Source organism: Antennarius striatus, chromosome 13 (genome assembly GCF_040054535.1).
Source record: "Antennarius striatus isolate MH-2024 chromosome 13, ASM4005453v1, whole genome shotgun sequence".
Taxonomy (NCBI): domain Eukaryota; kingdom Metazoa; phylum Chordata; class Actinopteri; order Lophiiformes; family Antennariidae; genus Antennarius; species Antennarius striatus.
In genome coordinates this window covers 1,893,750-1,909,296 of record NC_090788.1, presented here as the reverse complement: position 1 = coordinate 1,909,296, position 15,547 = coordinate 1,893,750, and the positions used below count along the sequence as shown (strand labels likewise).

At 41.2% G+C, this 15,547-nt stretch overlaps 2 protein-coding genes across 2 annotated transcripts; both read left to right on the top strand.

Moving 5' to 3' along the window:
- Nucleotides 1-1,251: 1,251 nt before the first annotated feature.
- On the top strand, nt 1,252-6,608 carry LOC137606352 (histamine N-methyltransferase-like). Its single transcript, XM_068331585.1, has 7 exons — nt 1,252-1,321; nt 2,097-2,243; nt 2,766-2,818; nt 2,938-3,045; nt 3,829-3,959; nt 4,052-4,145; nt 6,039-6,608. Exons 2-7 carry the CDS (start codon nt 2,107-2,109, stop codon nt 6,395-6,397), a joined length of 882 nt encoding a protein of 293 aa, XP_068187686.1. The 5' UTR covers nt 1,252-1,321; nt 2,097-2,106; the 3' UTR covers nt 6,398-6,608.
- Nucleotides 6,609-8,600: 1,992 nt separating this feature from the next.
- Nucleotides 8,601-14,151, top strand: LOC137606590 (histamine N-methyltransferase-like). The gene is made up of 7 exons (XM_068331918.1): nt 8,601-8,629; nt 9,728-9,866; nt 11,107-11,159; nt 11,286-11,393; nt 12,188-12,318; nt 12,425-12,518; nt 13,126-14,151. Exons 2-7 carry the CDS (start codon nt 9,730-9,732, stop codon nt 13,485-13,487), a joined length of 885 nt encoding a protein of 294 aa, XP_068188019.1. The 5' UTR covers nt 8,601-8,629; nt 9,728-9,729; the 3' UTR covers nt 13,488-14,151.
- The last annotated feature ends 1,396 nt before the right edge of the window (nt 14,152-15,547 follow it).

Sequence of the window (15,547 nt, the reverse complement as noted above, 5' to 3'; positions counted from 1 at the left end):
GGACAAAACAAAACAGCTGCTTCACCGCCGGAACCAGTAGAAGGCCCAGGGTTGTCAACTCAAAACCCTGGAAAAAGCTTGAAGTCCACACTTGGACCCACTGGTTTCCCAAAACCAGTAACAACACAAGTCCACATGTGGACCCTGGTTTCCACACTTGGACAGTTTGTGGAGCTTCACTTCTCCCCAGCTGCTGTCTTAATTTCTGGCTGTTCCCTTTTAGTCGTAATGCCAATCAGTCCAATTGTGCTTCACTTCTCTAAGTGAAGATCTCCATGTGCACCTGGAGTTTTAGCGAAGCACACCCTCTGCTGCAACACCTCTCACGTCTCTCAGGTCTCTGAACAACTTTTTGGAGCATCCAACTACGCTTAGTGACTTAAACTTTAGATATTTTAACTTTGCCAATTAAAACCACCCCATGTCAGGTTGACCCGCTTCCTGTCTTCCTGTTTTTTGGACAATCTGGTTATTCGCTGCCAAACTTGAAAATGTGTTTCCTCTGATTTGAACTGTGACCTACGCATGCATTATTTCACTTCCACACAGCAAGCTCCAGTCTATAGTCAGAAAGTCAAGTGCAGCCATTCATTTGTTTTTTCCACTCGCCTTGCCTTACTATAAAAATGGGGGATGACATATTTCAAAATTGGATTCAATTATTTCTTTTGGCATGAGTGAAGCACGTGCTGGAAAAACAAATAATTGACTCAAAGTCAATAAAACATATAATTGTTGCGTCTCTGAAATGGGTGGTGCGTCACTGAACTCTAAATCACAAACAGCTGCAGGCAGTACAGTCCTGACTTCACAGAGATCATTGTCTGTAATGATGGACCAAAGCGTGTCAAAGAAATAATTTATACAAGGTAATCACAAACAAAGAATAGTTTGAATCATATAATTGAATTCTAAAAAGTATCATGTATTGTAGCAGACGTGAGAAAGAGAAACCTTCATGCTATTCAAGTGAAAGAGATTTGTCATTGTCACCACTTGGGTGGGTGGAACATAATTAACATCTGCCTAACTGGTTCTCGTACTGCGATGACTGCCCTTCTCTTTCCTATATAGTGTCTCTTCTCATGCAACACAACATAAAATCTTGACACATGGTCACACCAACTCCTGCCAGAAAGAGATAATTAGTAAACAAACTGAACCAACACTGTTTGTCAAATGGGGGGGGGGGGCTTCCAAAAAGCTTTCTCATTGGAGGAAATTCTTGTCTGTCACCTTTTCAATGCTTAAAGCAAAGCTGTGGGAGGACTTCATGTCATTCTGCTCATCTACCTGGAACCACTCGCGACCACGCCAGCATGTAAGTAAAAAAAGTCTCAATCTGTCGGTAGCTACATCATTGTCACTATCGTCTAATATCTAATGTACAATGTCATGATTGTTTTATTTAGTCCATTTCTTTAAATACAGTTTTGACTCAATGAGTCTCTAAAACAGGCATAATTGACATCATGTGGTGAATGTGGGCTGACACTTTAAATCTAATGCAGACAAACGTTTTATTTACCTGTAACAGTGTCTTTAAAGGTCTTGTCAAGACTTAACCAAAACCCACTCGACCAGGTCAGGGAAATTCTTCCTTGCTCAATATTAAGAGTTGCTTCTTCTCATAAATGATTGACTCTTGAACTAGGTCGCTCTCTGTCACCATGGCACTGCTGTGTAAACACAAAAAGACTAAACAGTGTAAGCCTCCCATGCCTGACCTCAGGAATGTCCTCCTTTTATGTCAATTTTACAGATAGGTAATACAGATAGAAGGTGGTTTAAAAACAGTATGGGGTGGGTTCATAAACGTTTAAATTAATGTAAATAGTAAGATAAATAGTTTGTCGTTACACTGCAGAATTCGTGATTCTGGAACGCATTAACCATGAGTAACGAGGGTGCACTGTATGTCAATTTCTAATTTCCAAAGCAGATATCACACCCCACACTCTTTGACCTATGTGATTTGGTAGAAGCGTTAAGAAAAGTAATTACGATGGAGACGAATCATTCATTCATGAAAAAGAAATGCATTTTTATTCATTTTTCTACTATTGTAAAAATAAAGTTTCATGCTTTCCTGACAGATAATTAGCCATGGAATCTCCACTGACCAGTCTGTTCACTGATGGTGAAAGGTATCACAAAGCCTACCAGCTTTATCTGAATCGCTCCAATAGCCTTCAATCTACACTGGACTTCATAAACAATCTGCTGCCAGGTGTAATATCGAGGTAATCTTTTGTTATTACAGTCTAGATACTCATGAGTGATGTTTACCATTAATGTTTAAAGCATTAAATTCCCCATATAAAGAAAACAAGGGGTGTTCCCTGGGGGTTTTTTTATTTGTGTATGCAGAGATGTTGGGTTTTTGCCATGACTTTGCGTCGTCAGTAAAAAACTTACATGGCAGAAAATGGAATATAAAACATAACTCATTCCAGTGTTCCATTGTAGTCTCCATGTGGTTATCCATTTAGACATTTCAGAAAGCTAGGACAAATCTTGAGGCTCATAGGACCAGATGTACTGAAGCAGACCTATGGGAGGAAATGAACTACCAATGTGTCTAAATACATCATTAGCATCATACATCAGCATGAAATTAACATAACATTTTTAAACAAAGCAATTCAAGACCCCTTTTAGAGGTTATCAGTAACAAACTCAAATATTTACCTCAATTAACATATGTGAATTTCCAAACTTTATTTTTGCTGAACACTCAAAGTATTTCTCTGTTCGTTCCTCAGCACTATCAAAGGAAAGTCCCAAATAAATGTCATTGGAATTGGAAGTGGATCTGGTAAGAAAATACACTAAATAATTGATATTAAACATTCAGTACTCGTGTTTAGGTCGAACATTGAGGAACTGTTTTATAAAAGCCACAACTGCCTGCTGAAGCTTTTGCTCTGACTGTAGGTGAGGTTGACCTTGAGATGATGTCCGTACTCCATCTGAAGAACCGGAGCATGATGGTGGACAATGAGGTGGTGGAGCCGGTGGCCCAGCAGATACGTAAATTCGAAGGTACTGCCTTCATGTTACAGTTCTACACATTGCCGGCCCAAAAAAAAGTCACCGGTTTGGGTTTCAATAAGCAAATTGCAGTCTTATGATCAGGGGTTGCTTCGCTTGGTCAAGTCTAGGCTCAGCAAAAAAATTAAGTCAGCTGAGTATCTGAATGTACTGAATGACCAGGCAATCCCATAAATGGATTTTTTCTCCCAGATGGCACAATCATATTCCAGGTCAAACAAGCCAAAATTTATTGGACTAATTGTGAAAGAGTGGTCCAGGGAGCATGAGGAGTTATTTTGACACATCAATTGGCCCCCACAGTCCTGAGCTTAACCCCATTCAAAGTCTATGGGATGTGCTGAGGAAGACCTTGCAGAGTGGTTTGACTCCCATTGTCAATACAAGAACTCGGCCAAAAATGTTGGTGCAATTCTGGACAGAAATAAATGCTGTGACGTTGTACGAGGTTGTCAAAACAATGCCGCAGCAAATGCGCCCCGCAATAAAAGCTACAGGCAGTCCCACGAAATATTAAGGGTGTGTGACTTTTTTTTTGGCCGGGCAGTGTATTTATCCTTTATTCTAGCCATGTGAGCTACAGGAGCTCGTCTGTTGGTTTGGACCACAAGGGCCAGCCTTGGTTACTATCCTCCAATGAAGGACAGAGAAAAAAAGCCCAAATTCTTCATTGGCATGACTTAAATGTTGGTAGAAGTTCTTCCACTTGGAAACAAAGATTAATATATGCTTTTAAATACATTCCATCACTCTATTTTGTGTCTGTTGATGCAGATGTGGTGTCTCAGACTCCAGGATTAGATTACATCAAATGGAACTGGAACAACATGACAGTCCAAGACTTTGAGAAGGACTGGAAAGAGAAAGAGAGGACCAAGAAGTTTGACTTCATTCACATGCTTGGGGTTAATGTTCATTTTGCAGGACTCCATGGCACAAAAATTTAGCAGAACTCATGTCCAGCATTAAATTCTCAGCACCTGTGTTAAACCAACAGATGCTGTATTATGTGAAGGACCGTGAAGCAACCATCAGCTTCTTCCAGAGTCTCCTCAACAAGAAGGGGAAACTTTTCATCAGGCTGCTGGCTGGTACGTGAATGCATCTGGTTTTACATGACAATAATCTTCTTCAGGGGTTTTAATGTTGTAACCTACATGCATATTAAATGGCGGGTTGGCTCAGAGGACATATTTGCCCATCCGCGTCTGGAGCCAGGCCCGAACAGAGGGCCTGTCAGCAAGTGCCTGGTGCCCACATCTGCCACAGGACCTGCCGCGCTCAGCCCAAGGAGGCAACATGAATTTTGCCAACCATTGTTGACCTACCAACAGCAAGGCAGACCCATGGGGTCAGGTGCGCTGCCATATTTTGGAGGCGGCAGTAGTTCAGTCCACTAAGCTTACACTGGGGACAGGAGGGGTGGCGGTTCTAGATCCGTGTCGGGCAACAGATTTTGGAGTGGGAGTGACAGTGGGAGCTGTCTGGTGGTCAGGTAAGCTGTCCGACTGAAGGAAGCCTTCAAAGCCATGTTGTCCTTGGGGACTCCTAAGGCAGTTGCAGGGTACCAACAGGTCAGAAGGACTTCAGCCTCAGCTGTGATGGAGGCAAAGCAGAGCGTGTGGGAGAGATTTGGAGAGGTCAGGAGAGGACAGAGGGGAGAAGGACTTTCGGATGGCACCAAGACTGTCCAACACCTCAGAAGGGGGAAATGGGGGACCATCCAAGCTGTGTATCGCAAGGATGGAACACTGTTTACCTCAACTGAGGAGGCTGTCGGTCGGTGGAAGGAACACTTTGAGGAACTCCTGAATCCAACTGCCCCAAAAACCCACCCTCTGTACGAGAGGCAGAGCTGGAGGATGATAGGGGACTCAAATCAATCTGTCTGGGCGATGTCACCGAGGTGGTTAAACAACTTCACAATGGGAAAGCCCCAAGTGTTGATGACATTTATCCTGAAATGCTGAAGGCCCTGGGTGTTGAAGGGTGTTTTCAAACACCAGATTGAGGAGAAACAATGTGACTTCCGTCCTGGTCGTGGAACAACAGACCAACTCTTTCACATGTGAGGGAGCAATAGAACATGAGATTGAACAGAGAATTGTGGCAGCAGGAGGGGTATTGCAGTCACTTTATCACACTGTCGCAACAAAAAAGAGCTAAGCCGTGAGGAAAAACTCTCCATCTACAGTTCAAACGTTGTTCCTATTCTCACCAAAGGTCACAACCGAAAGGACAAGATTGCGGACACAAGCGACCAAAATGGGCCTCAAGCGGGTAGCTGGTGTCTGTGTTAGGGATGGGGTGAGAAACACTGATATTCGTGACAGGCTCAGAGTAGAGTCGCTGCTGCTTTGCATAGAACGCAGTCAGTTGTGGTGGTTTGGACATCTGGTGCGGTTGCAACCAGGGCGCCAGGAGATTTTCCTGGCATGTCCAGCTGGGAGGAGACCTCGGGGCAGACGTAGGACCAGGTAGAGGGATTATACTGTATCTCAACACCGGCTTGAAAGCTTTGGGATCTCCAGGTAAGACCTGGCTGATGGAGTGCCCTGTTGAAGCTGCTGCCCCCACAATCCGACTACAGATGAGCGGATGAAAATGGATGGATGTATTTTTAAAAGGAATTTATGGGCACTGAATTTTTGCATTTTCCTTTTCTAGTATTTTTAAACTTCTCCACTGAATTTGGTAAAATAATAACAATCCATGTGAATGTACATTTAAATGTTTTTTGTCATCTCCATATGTCTTTCTTTAAAGATGTATATGCTTCCATTTTTAAATTATTGTCTACAATATTATACTGCAAAATATATTTAGAACCAGCTCATATAAATGTACACAGTTCGTATTTTACATTTGCATGGTCATTTTGAGTATGTTTGCAGAGAACCCAAAGCAATGCTTTTCTTAACTACAAACCTTCAGGGCCACAGGCCCTGAATTCCTGATGCTATTTTTCATGTTCTTTATTCCAGGTGATAGTGGTTGGGCAAAACTGGACAAGACCTACGGCGACAGGTTTCGAGGACCAGAAATCAGCAGTGTGGTCATTGATGACATTAAACAGTATCTGGACTCCAAGGGAGTGAGCTACCAGAGCTACTTGCTGCCATCTGAAATAGACATCACTGAGTGCTTCACTGAGGGGAGTGAGGAAGGAGAGCTGATGATTGATTTTCTCACTGAGGTGCTAAACTTCAAGAAGTCAGCCCCACCTGAGATAAAAGCTGGGGTCCTGGAGTTACTTCAACACCCAGACTGTAGTGTGGAGTCCAATGGAAAAATCATGTTTAAATGCCCTTCTGAAATGCTAGTTGTGGAACAACTAAGTTAGGGAAGAATAGTCAGATATATGGTCCTCCTTCAAAGAAATTTTCTACAAGTCCAGTAGATTGATTTAAATTGATTTAAATACCTTTGGATTACCATGACCTGGATGAGTGGGAATCTTCAGAGATAGTATCCAGAAATAAACTGATTTCTAAAATGTAATTCCACTGGTTACATTAAAACTTATCGTCCACAATTTATTTGCCTTCTTGTTGACCATAAGCACACACATGCATTTAGTCCCAACGATACAAACATCTGACTTACAAACATTACTAGATGCAAATAAACATGCAATGCCATATCCGACCACTGTAGTTCCCCTTTCTACCACAACCCTGCTGAGCAGTGCCACTGAGTTCACACAGCTCCAGAAAAATTAAGTTATATAACCTACACATTTCCTCTGACTGCTCTGGTACCATCCCTGCCGGTAGTCTAGATGCCTTTAATGGAAATGTAGTTATCAGAGATTGAATCCAAGTTTTACTGAAGCACTTTAGACTGTGTTAGCTTAGCTCACCGGTTTTGTTAGCCAGTGATCTCTCATTGTCCAAGACGATTATCGGGAAACACAGCTTTTGTCATTTTGTCATTCTTTCCCATTTGCAAACACTGTGTTTTACTCCTCAAATCCTCCACGATGATTACCGGTGGTCTCAGTTGGATCAGCCATCTAGTGTTTACACAATGGAGCCATGGAGTCACATTCAGCTGACTGAGAAAGTAGCTCCATGATTACCGCAGGAAAGTTATAGTTATATCATGAAAAACAAGAGTGAAAGACGTGAGAAAAATCAGAGGGAAATACATAGTAATGAAGTTACAGAAAGTTTAAAAACTACTAAAGTGCGAGCAGACGTTAGCACTCGTGCACGTGGTGTTTATGAACAACATCTGCTGGGGGTGGCAGGTGTTGACAGAGGAAATTCATAAACATATAATGGCCAGCCCCTTCAAACGAAGCTGCTGGATCGGAAGTGATTGAATTAATATTTAATCAAATATATCGAAGACCAAGGATCAGTTTAGTTGGACATCTTGCAGCTGCATGAAATTTTTAAAAAGCATGAAATGGGACCTCTAAGTCGAAAAATGATGTATGTCAAATTAACTTGTCTCCAGGGCTAAACCAAAAATAGCCATTCCCAGTTTTGTACTATACTTTATTTATGAATGCATTTTCAATGATATACGGTTAATTCAAATCTATTTTAATCTTAAGCAAATAAATTCTACTTTCTAATTTGGTTCAGAATCTAACTGCATGACTATTACTTAGCAATTTTGACTTGGATGAAGCAGGCTGACGTGAAGAGGAGAGAACATGTAGATTTAATTGTTGTCGTGACTGAACTCTGAAGTCAGGACTGTGCTGCCTGTAGATGTTTATTTAAACAGAGATCATTGTTTCTAATGATGGACCAAAGTGCGTCGATCTAACGAATTACACAAGGAAATCAAAAACAAAGAACACCAAGTCTTGTAGTTGAATTTTAAAAAGTAACATGAGAAAGAGGCAGCATGGGGTCTTAGTGGGTAGTCCTGTCACCTCACAGCAAATAGGTTCTGATTACTCCGTTTGTGAATTCTAATTTTCAAATAAATTACATATTTTGGACTTCCTCTTCTGTTGTGTTTTTGTGTTCTCACCGTCTGCCTCATGACAAGAACAACTTCCATTCCTTTTGGAAAATTCACTTAACTGCTGGCGGAGGAGTGGTTCTTCTTCCATTAGATAGCAAAAGTAACATGAAATGGTTCAAAATCCAAATTACCACAAATTATTGTCGCTTCAATAATCTCCTTGTTTGGTCACACATGTCATGTGAGAAGGAGAAACCTTCATGCCATTCAAAGTCAGTGGAAAGAGATTCGTCATTGTCACCACTGGGATGGGTGGAACGTAATACATAAACATAAAACCTTTGCCGAACTGGTTAACATAATGTGATAATATTCTATAACTCCAAGGCAGAGGATAGTTTAAGAGATCAGGTCAGATCATCTGCTGATGCCAGACAACATGTGACACCTTGACACGTGTTCTCAACAGCTCCTAGCAGAAAGACAATTATTCAAAATACTGATTTCTGAAAGGTTAGGCTTCCAAAAAGATTTTCTCATTGGAGGATTTTCGTCTCTGCTACCTTTTTTATTGCTTAAAGCAAAGCTGTGGGAGGACTTCATGTCATTCTGCTCATCTATCCAGAAGCACTCGCAACTGCACCAGCATGTAAGTTTAAAAAAAGTCTTTGTCTGCAGGTATAACATCATTTGTACTCTAGTCCAATATTGAATGTACAATGGCAGAATGTTTTATTTGGTCCATTTCATTAAATACATTTTGTACATTTTTGTTAAAACAGGCATCATTGACATCAATTAATCTTTTTAATTTGATATTCTCCATGATGTATCCTCTCAGTCATGTTTGGGGGTTTTTTTTGTGGGTTCTCTGTAATAGAGAATAAAGCACTGGCTTAGCAGAAACTGTAGGAAAAGGGATTGTTACGTGCCCCGTCTCACTTGTCAAAAACTTATTAAAACATACTGTACCTTCAATACTTTATGAAAATTCTTTTGGAATTTGATTTTAAAAGAAGAAGAAGAAGAATATCAGGCAGGTTTTTCAGATGATTTCCAGAGTCGCGACAACAGGCCGGTCTACTACAGGATACACAATGGAAGTACCGAAGTACCAAGATGACAAAAGAGCCTGTTACGCTTTGCAATCCAAACTTGTTTAAGCTATACAATTATAAGAAACGGATGCTGTTATAAAATAATTTCTACAGTGCGCCTCGTATATGTATGATTTGCAAAACATTTTACATAATGGTTTTTATATGTCATTTGTATTAGTACGAATAAACGTTCATCTGTTCCTCAGCTGACCTGCCTTTCAAATTTTAGAACTCTGTGTGACCAACAAGTCAAGAGGTTTGCCGACCCCTGCACTAGAGATTAATATTAAACTGATCAAATCGTCTTTCACCATTGACCAACTGCACAACATGTTGCTTTCATTACATTCTTGAAGAGGATGTAAATTTCCAAAGCAAAATATTGTGTGTATTTTAACATTTGAAATATTATTTGTGCTCTTTCTCGTTATAGAGTTACAATGATTTGCCAATGTTTACTTTTTTTAAGGGTTAGGGTGAACGAATAAAAAACAAATGTCAATTTCTAATTTACAATTTCCTAAGCAGATGTCACACCCTTTGATATGTGATTTGGTGGAAGAGTTCAGAAAAATAAATACAATCAACCATACATCATTTCTATTTTCCCATTTCTAGAAAAACAAATGTTCATGTTTTCTTAACAGCCATGGAATCTCCTCTGAAGAGTCTGCTCAGTGATGGGGACAGGTACCACAAAGGCTACCAGCTTTTACTGGAGCGCTCCAACAAGCTTCAGCGTATGCAGCACTTCCTTAACCATCTATTGCCAGATATAATGTCCAGGTAATCTTTTGATTGACCCCTAGATAGTCATGAGGGATGTGTACCATTACTGTTTACAGCATTTATTTCTCCATATAATCCAGGAGTGGTTCTAGGGTGAGACCTTTTGGGGACTCAGACCCCAGAGACGGGAGAAATGTTTGTGTACATAGAACAGCAAACCATTTTAAAATTGCATAGAAGTCTGGGACAGTACCAAAAGGGTGGCAGGAATGGGGTGGTGGTTCCTCTTTTTAAAACAGGGGACCAGAGGGTGTGAGCCATCTACGGGGACATCACACTCCTCAGCCTCCCTGGGAAAGTTTACTACAAGATGCTGGAAGGAGGGTCCTGCCGATAGTCGAACCTCAGATTGAGGAGGAACAACGTGGATTCTGTCTCTCGTCGTGGAACAAGGGACCTGCTCTTTACTCTTGCAGGGATCCTGGAGGGGGTTTGAGAGTACTCTCACCCAGTCTACATGTGTTTTGTAGACTGGATGATGATTGGGTCCCCTGGGATATACTGTGGAGGATACTGCGGGAGTGTGGGGTGAGGGGGCCACTCCTCATCCATCCAGCCATCCAATCCCTGTAGACCCAAAGTCAGAGTTGTATTTGAGTTCTCGGCAGTAAGTCGGACTTGTTCCGAGTGGCTGTTGGCCTTCACCAGGGCTGCGATTTGTCACCAATTCTGTTCATGATTTTCACGGACAGGATATCGAGGCGTAGTCGTGGTGAGGGGGGTCTACAGTTTGGTGGGCTGAGGATTGCATTGCCGCTTTTTGCAGATGATGTGGTCCTGTTTGCGTCATCGGCCTGCGACCTGCAGCGCTCACTGGTCCGGTTTGCAGCTGAGTGTGAAGCGGTGGAGATGGCCGTCCCAACATGGCTGTCCTGTGTAGAGTTTGAATGTTCTGTCTGAATTTCTGCCCCCCCTCGTCATCACAAAGAAGATATGTTGGAGGAATGTTAGGTCATGTTGGCCTGTAGTGGGAAGTGCAGCCAGGGTGCAGCGGCTCAGGACCAACTCTCCATCTAACCTTGACATTTTTGCTGTACAATTGTATATGACGATAAAAGCTTTTTGTTTTTCTTTAGTTCTGACATGACAAAAAAAAATAGCATTACATTATATTTTTAGAAAAGCAATTTATTACAAAAAATTATCCGTGATGAAGTAAAAAAATGTAACACATTTAGTAGTTGTGAATTTCCATACATTATTTTGCTGAACTCAAAATATTTCTCTCGTTCCTCAGCACTATCAATGGAAAGTCCCAATTAAATGTCATTGGATTTGGAAGTGGATCTGGTAAGAATATACACCAACCAATAGTAATTAATATTAAACATTCAGTACTGACATTTCACTTGAACATTGAGGAACTGCTAAATGAGAGCCTACCACTGCCTGCTGAAGCTTTTTCTCTGCCTGTAGGTGAGCTTGACCTTGAGATGATGTCAGCACTCCACCTGAAGAACCCCAACATGATGGTGGACTATGAGGTGGTGGAGCCGGTGGCCCAGCAGATAAGTAAATACAAAGGTACTGCCTCCATGTTAATTTTATTTATCCTTAACTCCATCCAAGATTTAGCAAGGAAGGTGAATACAAATGTCTTGTCCTGGTCAACACAACAACATAGTTTCAAAGAATAAAAATCGAAATGGAAAGGATAGGTTAACATCACGAAACACAGAATATAAGGCGTGTTGTGGTACATATATTTTTTATGTTGCATATGTACTCTATATGGTGCTGTAAATTAGAAACACTTCACTTAAGTCCTATAATTTCTGAGGTTTTAGATGACAACTCTGTCAGCATTAACTTCTGCGTCATAGTGAGCTACAGTAGCTCGTCTGTTGGTTTGGACCACAAGAGCTTCCTCCACACAACTTATCATGAATCTTGTCTTGCGCTCATGGTTTCTTCCTAGTAAAGAGAAGTTTTTCTGCATCTCCATCACCAAAGCAGGTTTTTTCTTTCTCTATCTGGAAAGTTTCCTTAGATAACTTTTTGTTGTCTGGAGGTTACACAAAGAGAACTTGAATTGAACCCTTGAATCAAGCATAACAATGATTAGATCTTGTAACAGTGCAATAAGTGACAATGACGGTACAAATTCCTCACTGGCATGACTTAAATGTTAATAAAAGTTCTTCGACTTTGAAGCAAAGAAGATATTCTTAAATCTAAATCCGCAGAAGGTCTGTATAACAAATGTTTTATGTGTTACAACTTTATGCTTACAAACATGGAGTAGCGAGAAAGATATTGATAGGACATTAATACGTTAATATACATTCGGTCACTCTATTTTGTGTCTGTTGATGCAGAGTTGGCGTCTCAGACTCCAGGATTAGATTACATCAAATGGAACTGGAACAACATGACAGTCCAAGAGTTTGAGAAGGACTGGAAAGAGAAAGAGAGGACCAAGAAGTTTGACTTCATTCACATGTTTGAGGTTGGTGTTCCTACCGTAGTCACAAACTGTATTTTATCATATTCATTTTGCAGAACCCTGTGGCACATGAGAGTTTTTTGATCAATGTCAATGTTGAACCCAACAGATGCTTTATTTCGTGAAGGACCGTGGAGCCACCGTCAGCTTCTGCCAGAGTCTCCTCAACAAGGATGGGAAACTTTTCATCAGTCTGCTGGCTGGTACGTGAATGCTTCTGGTTTTACATAATGAAAACAATCTTCTTTGGAGGGGTTTTATGATGTGAACACGTACATTTAAATCAAATGGCTGGTTGACTTGAGGGACTGCTCTCTCTAAAGATGTCCATACTCCCATTTTTAAATTATTGTTAAACTGAGCTCAGTCTGAAAGAATTTTATTCAACCGTCCACTGTGGGCCAGTCTGTCATTATGCCTTTCCATACTTTACAATGTTGTGAAGCAAAAGATGACACCATAGTTTGCTGTTCATTTATGGTCATATTTATGGTCTTCATGGACTTTTATCCAAAGTTCTTCAAATCAGTCCACTTATTTAAGAAGTCCAGTGGATTGATTTGGATAACTATAACTTAAATGAGAACGTACAGACGTTATGATCTTTTTTAGTACCCCTACATTTCATGCACATTATGCTAGAAGAGTCACTTAGAAACCCGTTTAACTATAAAAGTACATATAGTTCATATTTGCATGGCCATTTTAGGTTGCAGACAGACAGATGCCAAACAGAGAAATTCACAGTGCTTCAATGGAACTTTTCAGGGCCTCAGACCATCTTCGTGTTATTGTAATGTTCTTTTCCAGGTAATAGTGGTTGGTCAAAACTGGACAAGACCTACGGCGACAGATTTCGTGAACCAGAAGTCAGCGTTGTGGTCATTGATGACATTAAACAGTATCTGGACTCCAAGGGAGTGAGCTACCAGAGATACTTGCTGCCATCTCAAATGGATATCACCGAGTGCTTCATTGAGGGGAATGAGGAAGGAGAACTGTTGATTGATTTTCTCACTGAGGTGCTAAACTTCAAGAAGTCAGCCCCACCTGAGATAAAAGCTGGGGTCCTGGAGTTACTTCACCACCCAGACTGTAGTGTGGTACAGTCCAATGGAAAAATCATGTTAAAAAATGATTGTGAAATAATAGTTGTAGAACAACTAAGTTAATGAAAAATAACACTCATGCATCCGGTAATATGTTTCCCATTGAAAAGAGGAACCTAGATATATCTATCCAGTAGATTGATTTAATTGCCTTTGGATGACCGTGACCTGGATGAATGAGAAACTTCAAAGAGATAGACACATCACTGGTTGGAATAAAATTTGTTGTCCACAATGTGTGAACAGTTTGCCTTCTTGTTGATGGTTTGTGGCTTGATTGGGGGGGGGTTGGCCACTACTTTGTGTCTAAATCATAGTTTATTCCACATCAATGTGGAGAATCATGCATTGGATAATAAAGTGCTCTTTGGTCAGCTTTTACACTCAATGTTGTAATGTGGTGGCAAAATGGAGGGGGTGATTCCAGGGTTCTGTTGTCACTCTAGCTGGTCTGTCTGCCACCCTATGTCTCTCTCTCCATTGCCCTTTTTCTATCTCAATTGTATTTCTTTTCCACACAACCAGTCAAGACATGTGGCTACCCTCCAGAGTCTGGGTCCTGCTCGGAGTTTCTTCCTCAATGAAGGAGTTTTTCCAGAACTGCTGTAGCTTATGGTTGCTCTGGAGGGTTCTGTTGGTTTCCCTAACTGTAAAAAATGCTTCAACATGTTTGTTGATGTGATTAAGCACTTTAAGCAAAAGTTGATTGGCTGATTGACTGGTAAATGCGTCCCTTTATTAAAAAAAAAAAGTGTGTGTTTTCTTGTCTCTATACATATACAGTGGTATTAAAAAGTGGGCACCCCTGTCAATGTCCATTATTTTCATTTCTAAATCATTGGGTGTTTAGATCATCAACTTCATTTTGATTTATCAAACAAACTGATATATTTTCATAAGTAAAACTAGGTTTACTGGTCTAAAAGATATACAATTTGCCTCAGGGCTGTTAAGTCTTGGATGTTTCACAACTTCTTAATGCTAAACACTGATAAAACTGAAGTGATTATTAGTCCTAGATACCTTAGACACCTGACTCCAACAAGTTCCACAAGTTATGACTTAAAGGGGTCTTATGAAAAACATATCTCTACATATACATAGTGGTCCTCCCTAACCACATGTGGGGGGTGGCACGTGTCAGATATATGGTTAATTCGAATCTATCAATGTAATACAAGGTAATCAAAAACAAAGAACACTGAGTCTTCAGGGGTCGCCACAGCAAATCAGTGTCCTCCATCTAACCCTGTCTTCTGCATCCTCTTCTCTCACACCAACTACCTTCATGTCCTCTTTCACTACATCCATAAACCTCCTCTTTGGTCTTCCTCTAGGTCTCCTGCCTGGCAGTTCAAAACTCAGCATCCTTCTACCAATATATTCACTATCTCTCCTCTGGACATGTCCAAACCATCTCAGTCTGGCCTCTCTGACTTTATCTCCAAGACCTCTAACATGTGCTGTCCCTCTGATGTAGTCATTCCTGATCCTATCCTTCCTGGTCACTCCCAGAGAGAACCTCAGCATCTTCATCTCTGCTACCTCCAGCTCTGTCTCCTGTCTTTTCCTCAGTGACACTGTCTCTAGACCAAACAACATCACTGGTCTCACCACAGTTTTGTACACCTTTCCTTTCATTTTAGCTGAAACTCTTCTATCACACATCACACCTGACACTTTCCTCCACCCGTTTCATCCTGCCTGGACACGCTTCTTCACCTCTTTTCCACACTCTCCATTGCTCTGGACTGTTGAGCCTAAGTACTTCAAATCCTCCACCTTCTTGATCTCTTCTCCCTCTAACCTCACTCTTCCAGTTGGGTCCCTCTCATTCACACACATGTACTCTGTCTTACTGCGGCTAACCTTCATTCCTCTCCTTTCCAGGACAAACCTCCACTTCTCTAGCTTCTCCTCCACCTGTTCCCTGCTCTCACTGCAGATCACAATGTCATCTGCAAACATCATAGTCCATGGTGATTCCTGTCTAACCTGGTCTGTCAGCCTGTCCATCACCATAGCAACAAGAAGGGGCTCAGAGCTGATCCCTGATGCAGTCCCACCTCCACCTTGAACTCCTCTGTCACACCTACACACACCTCACCACTGTCTTACAGTCC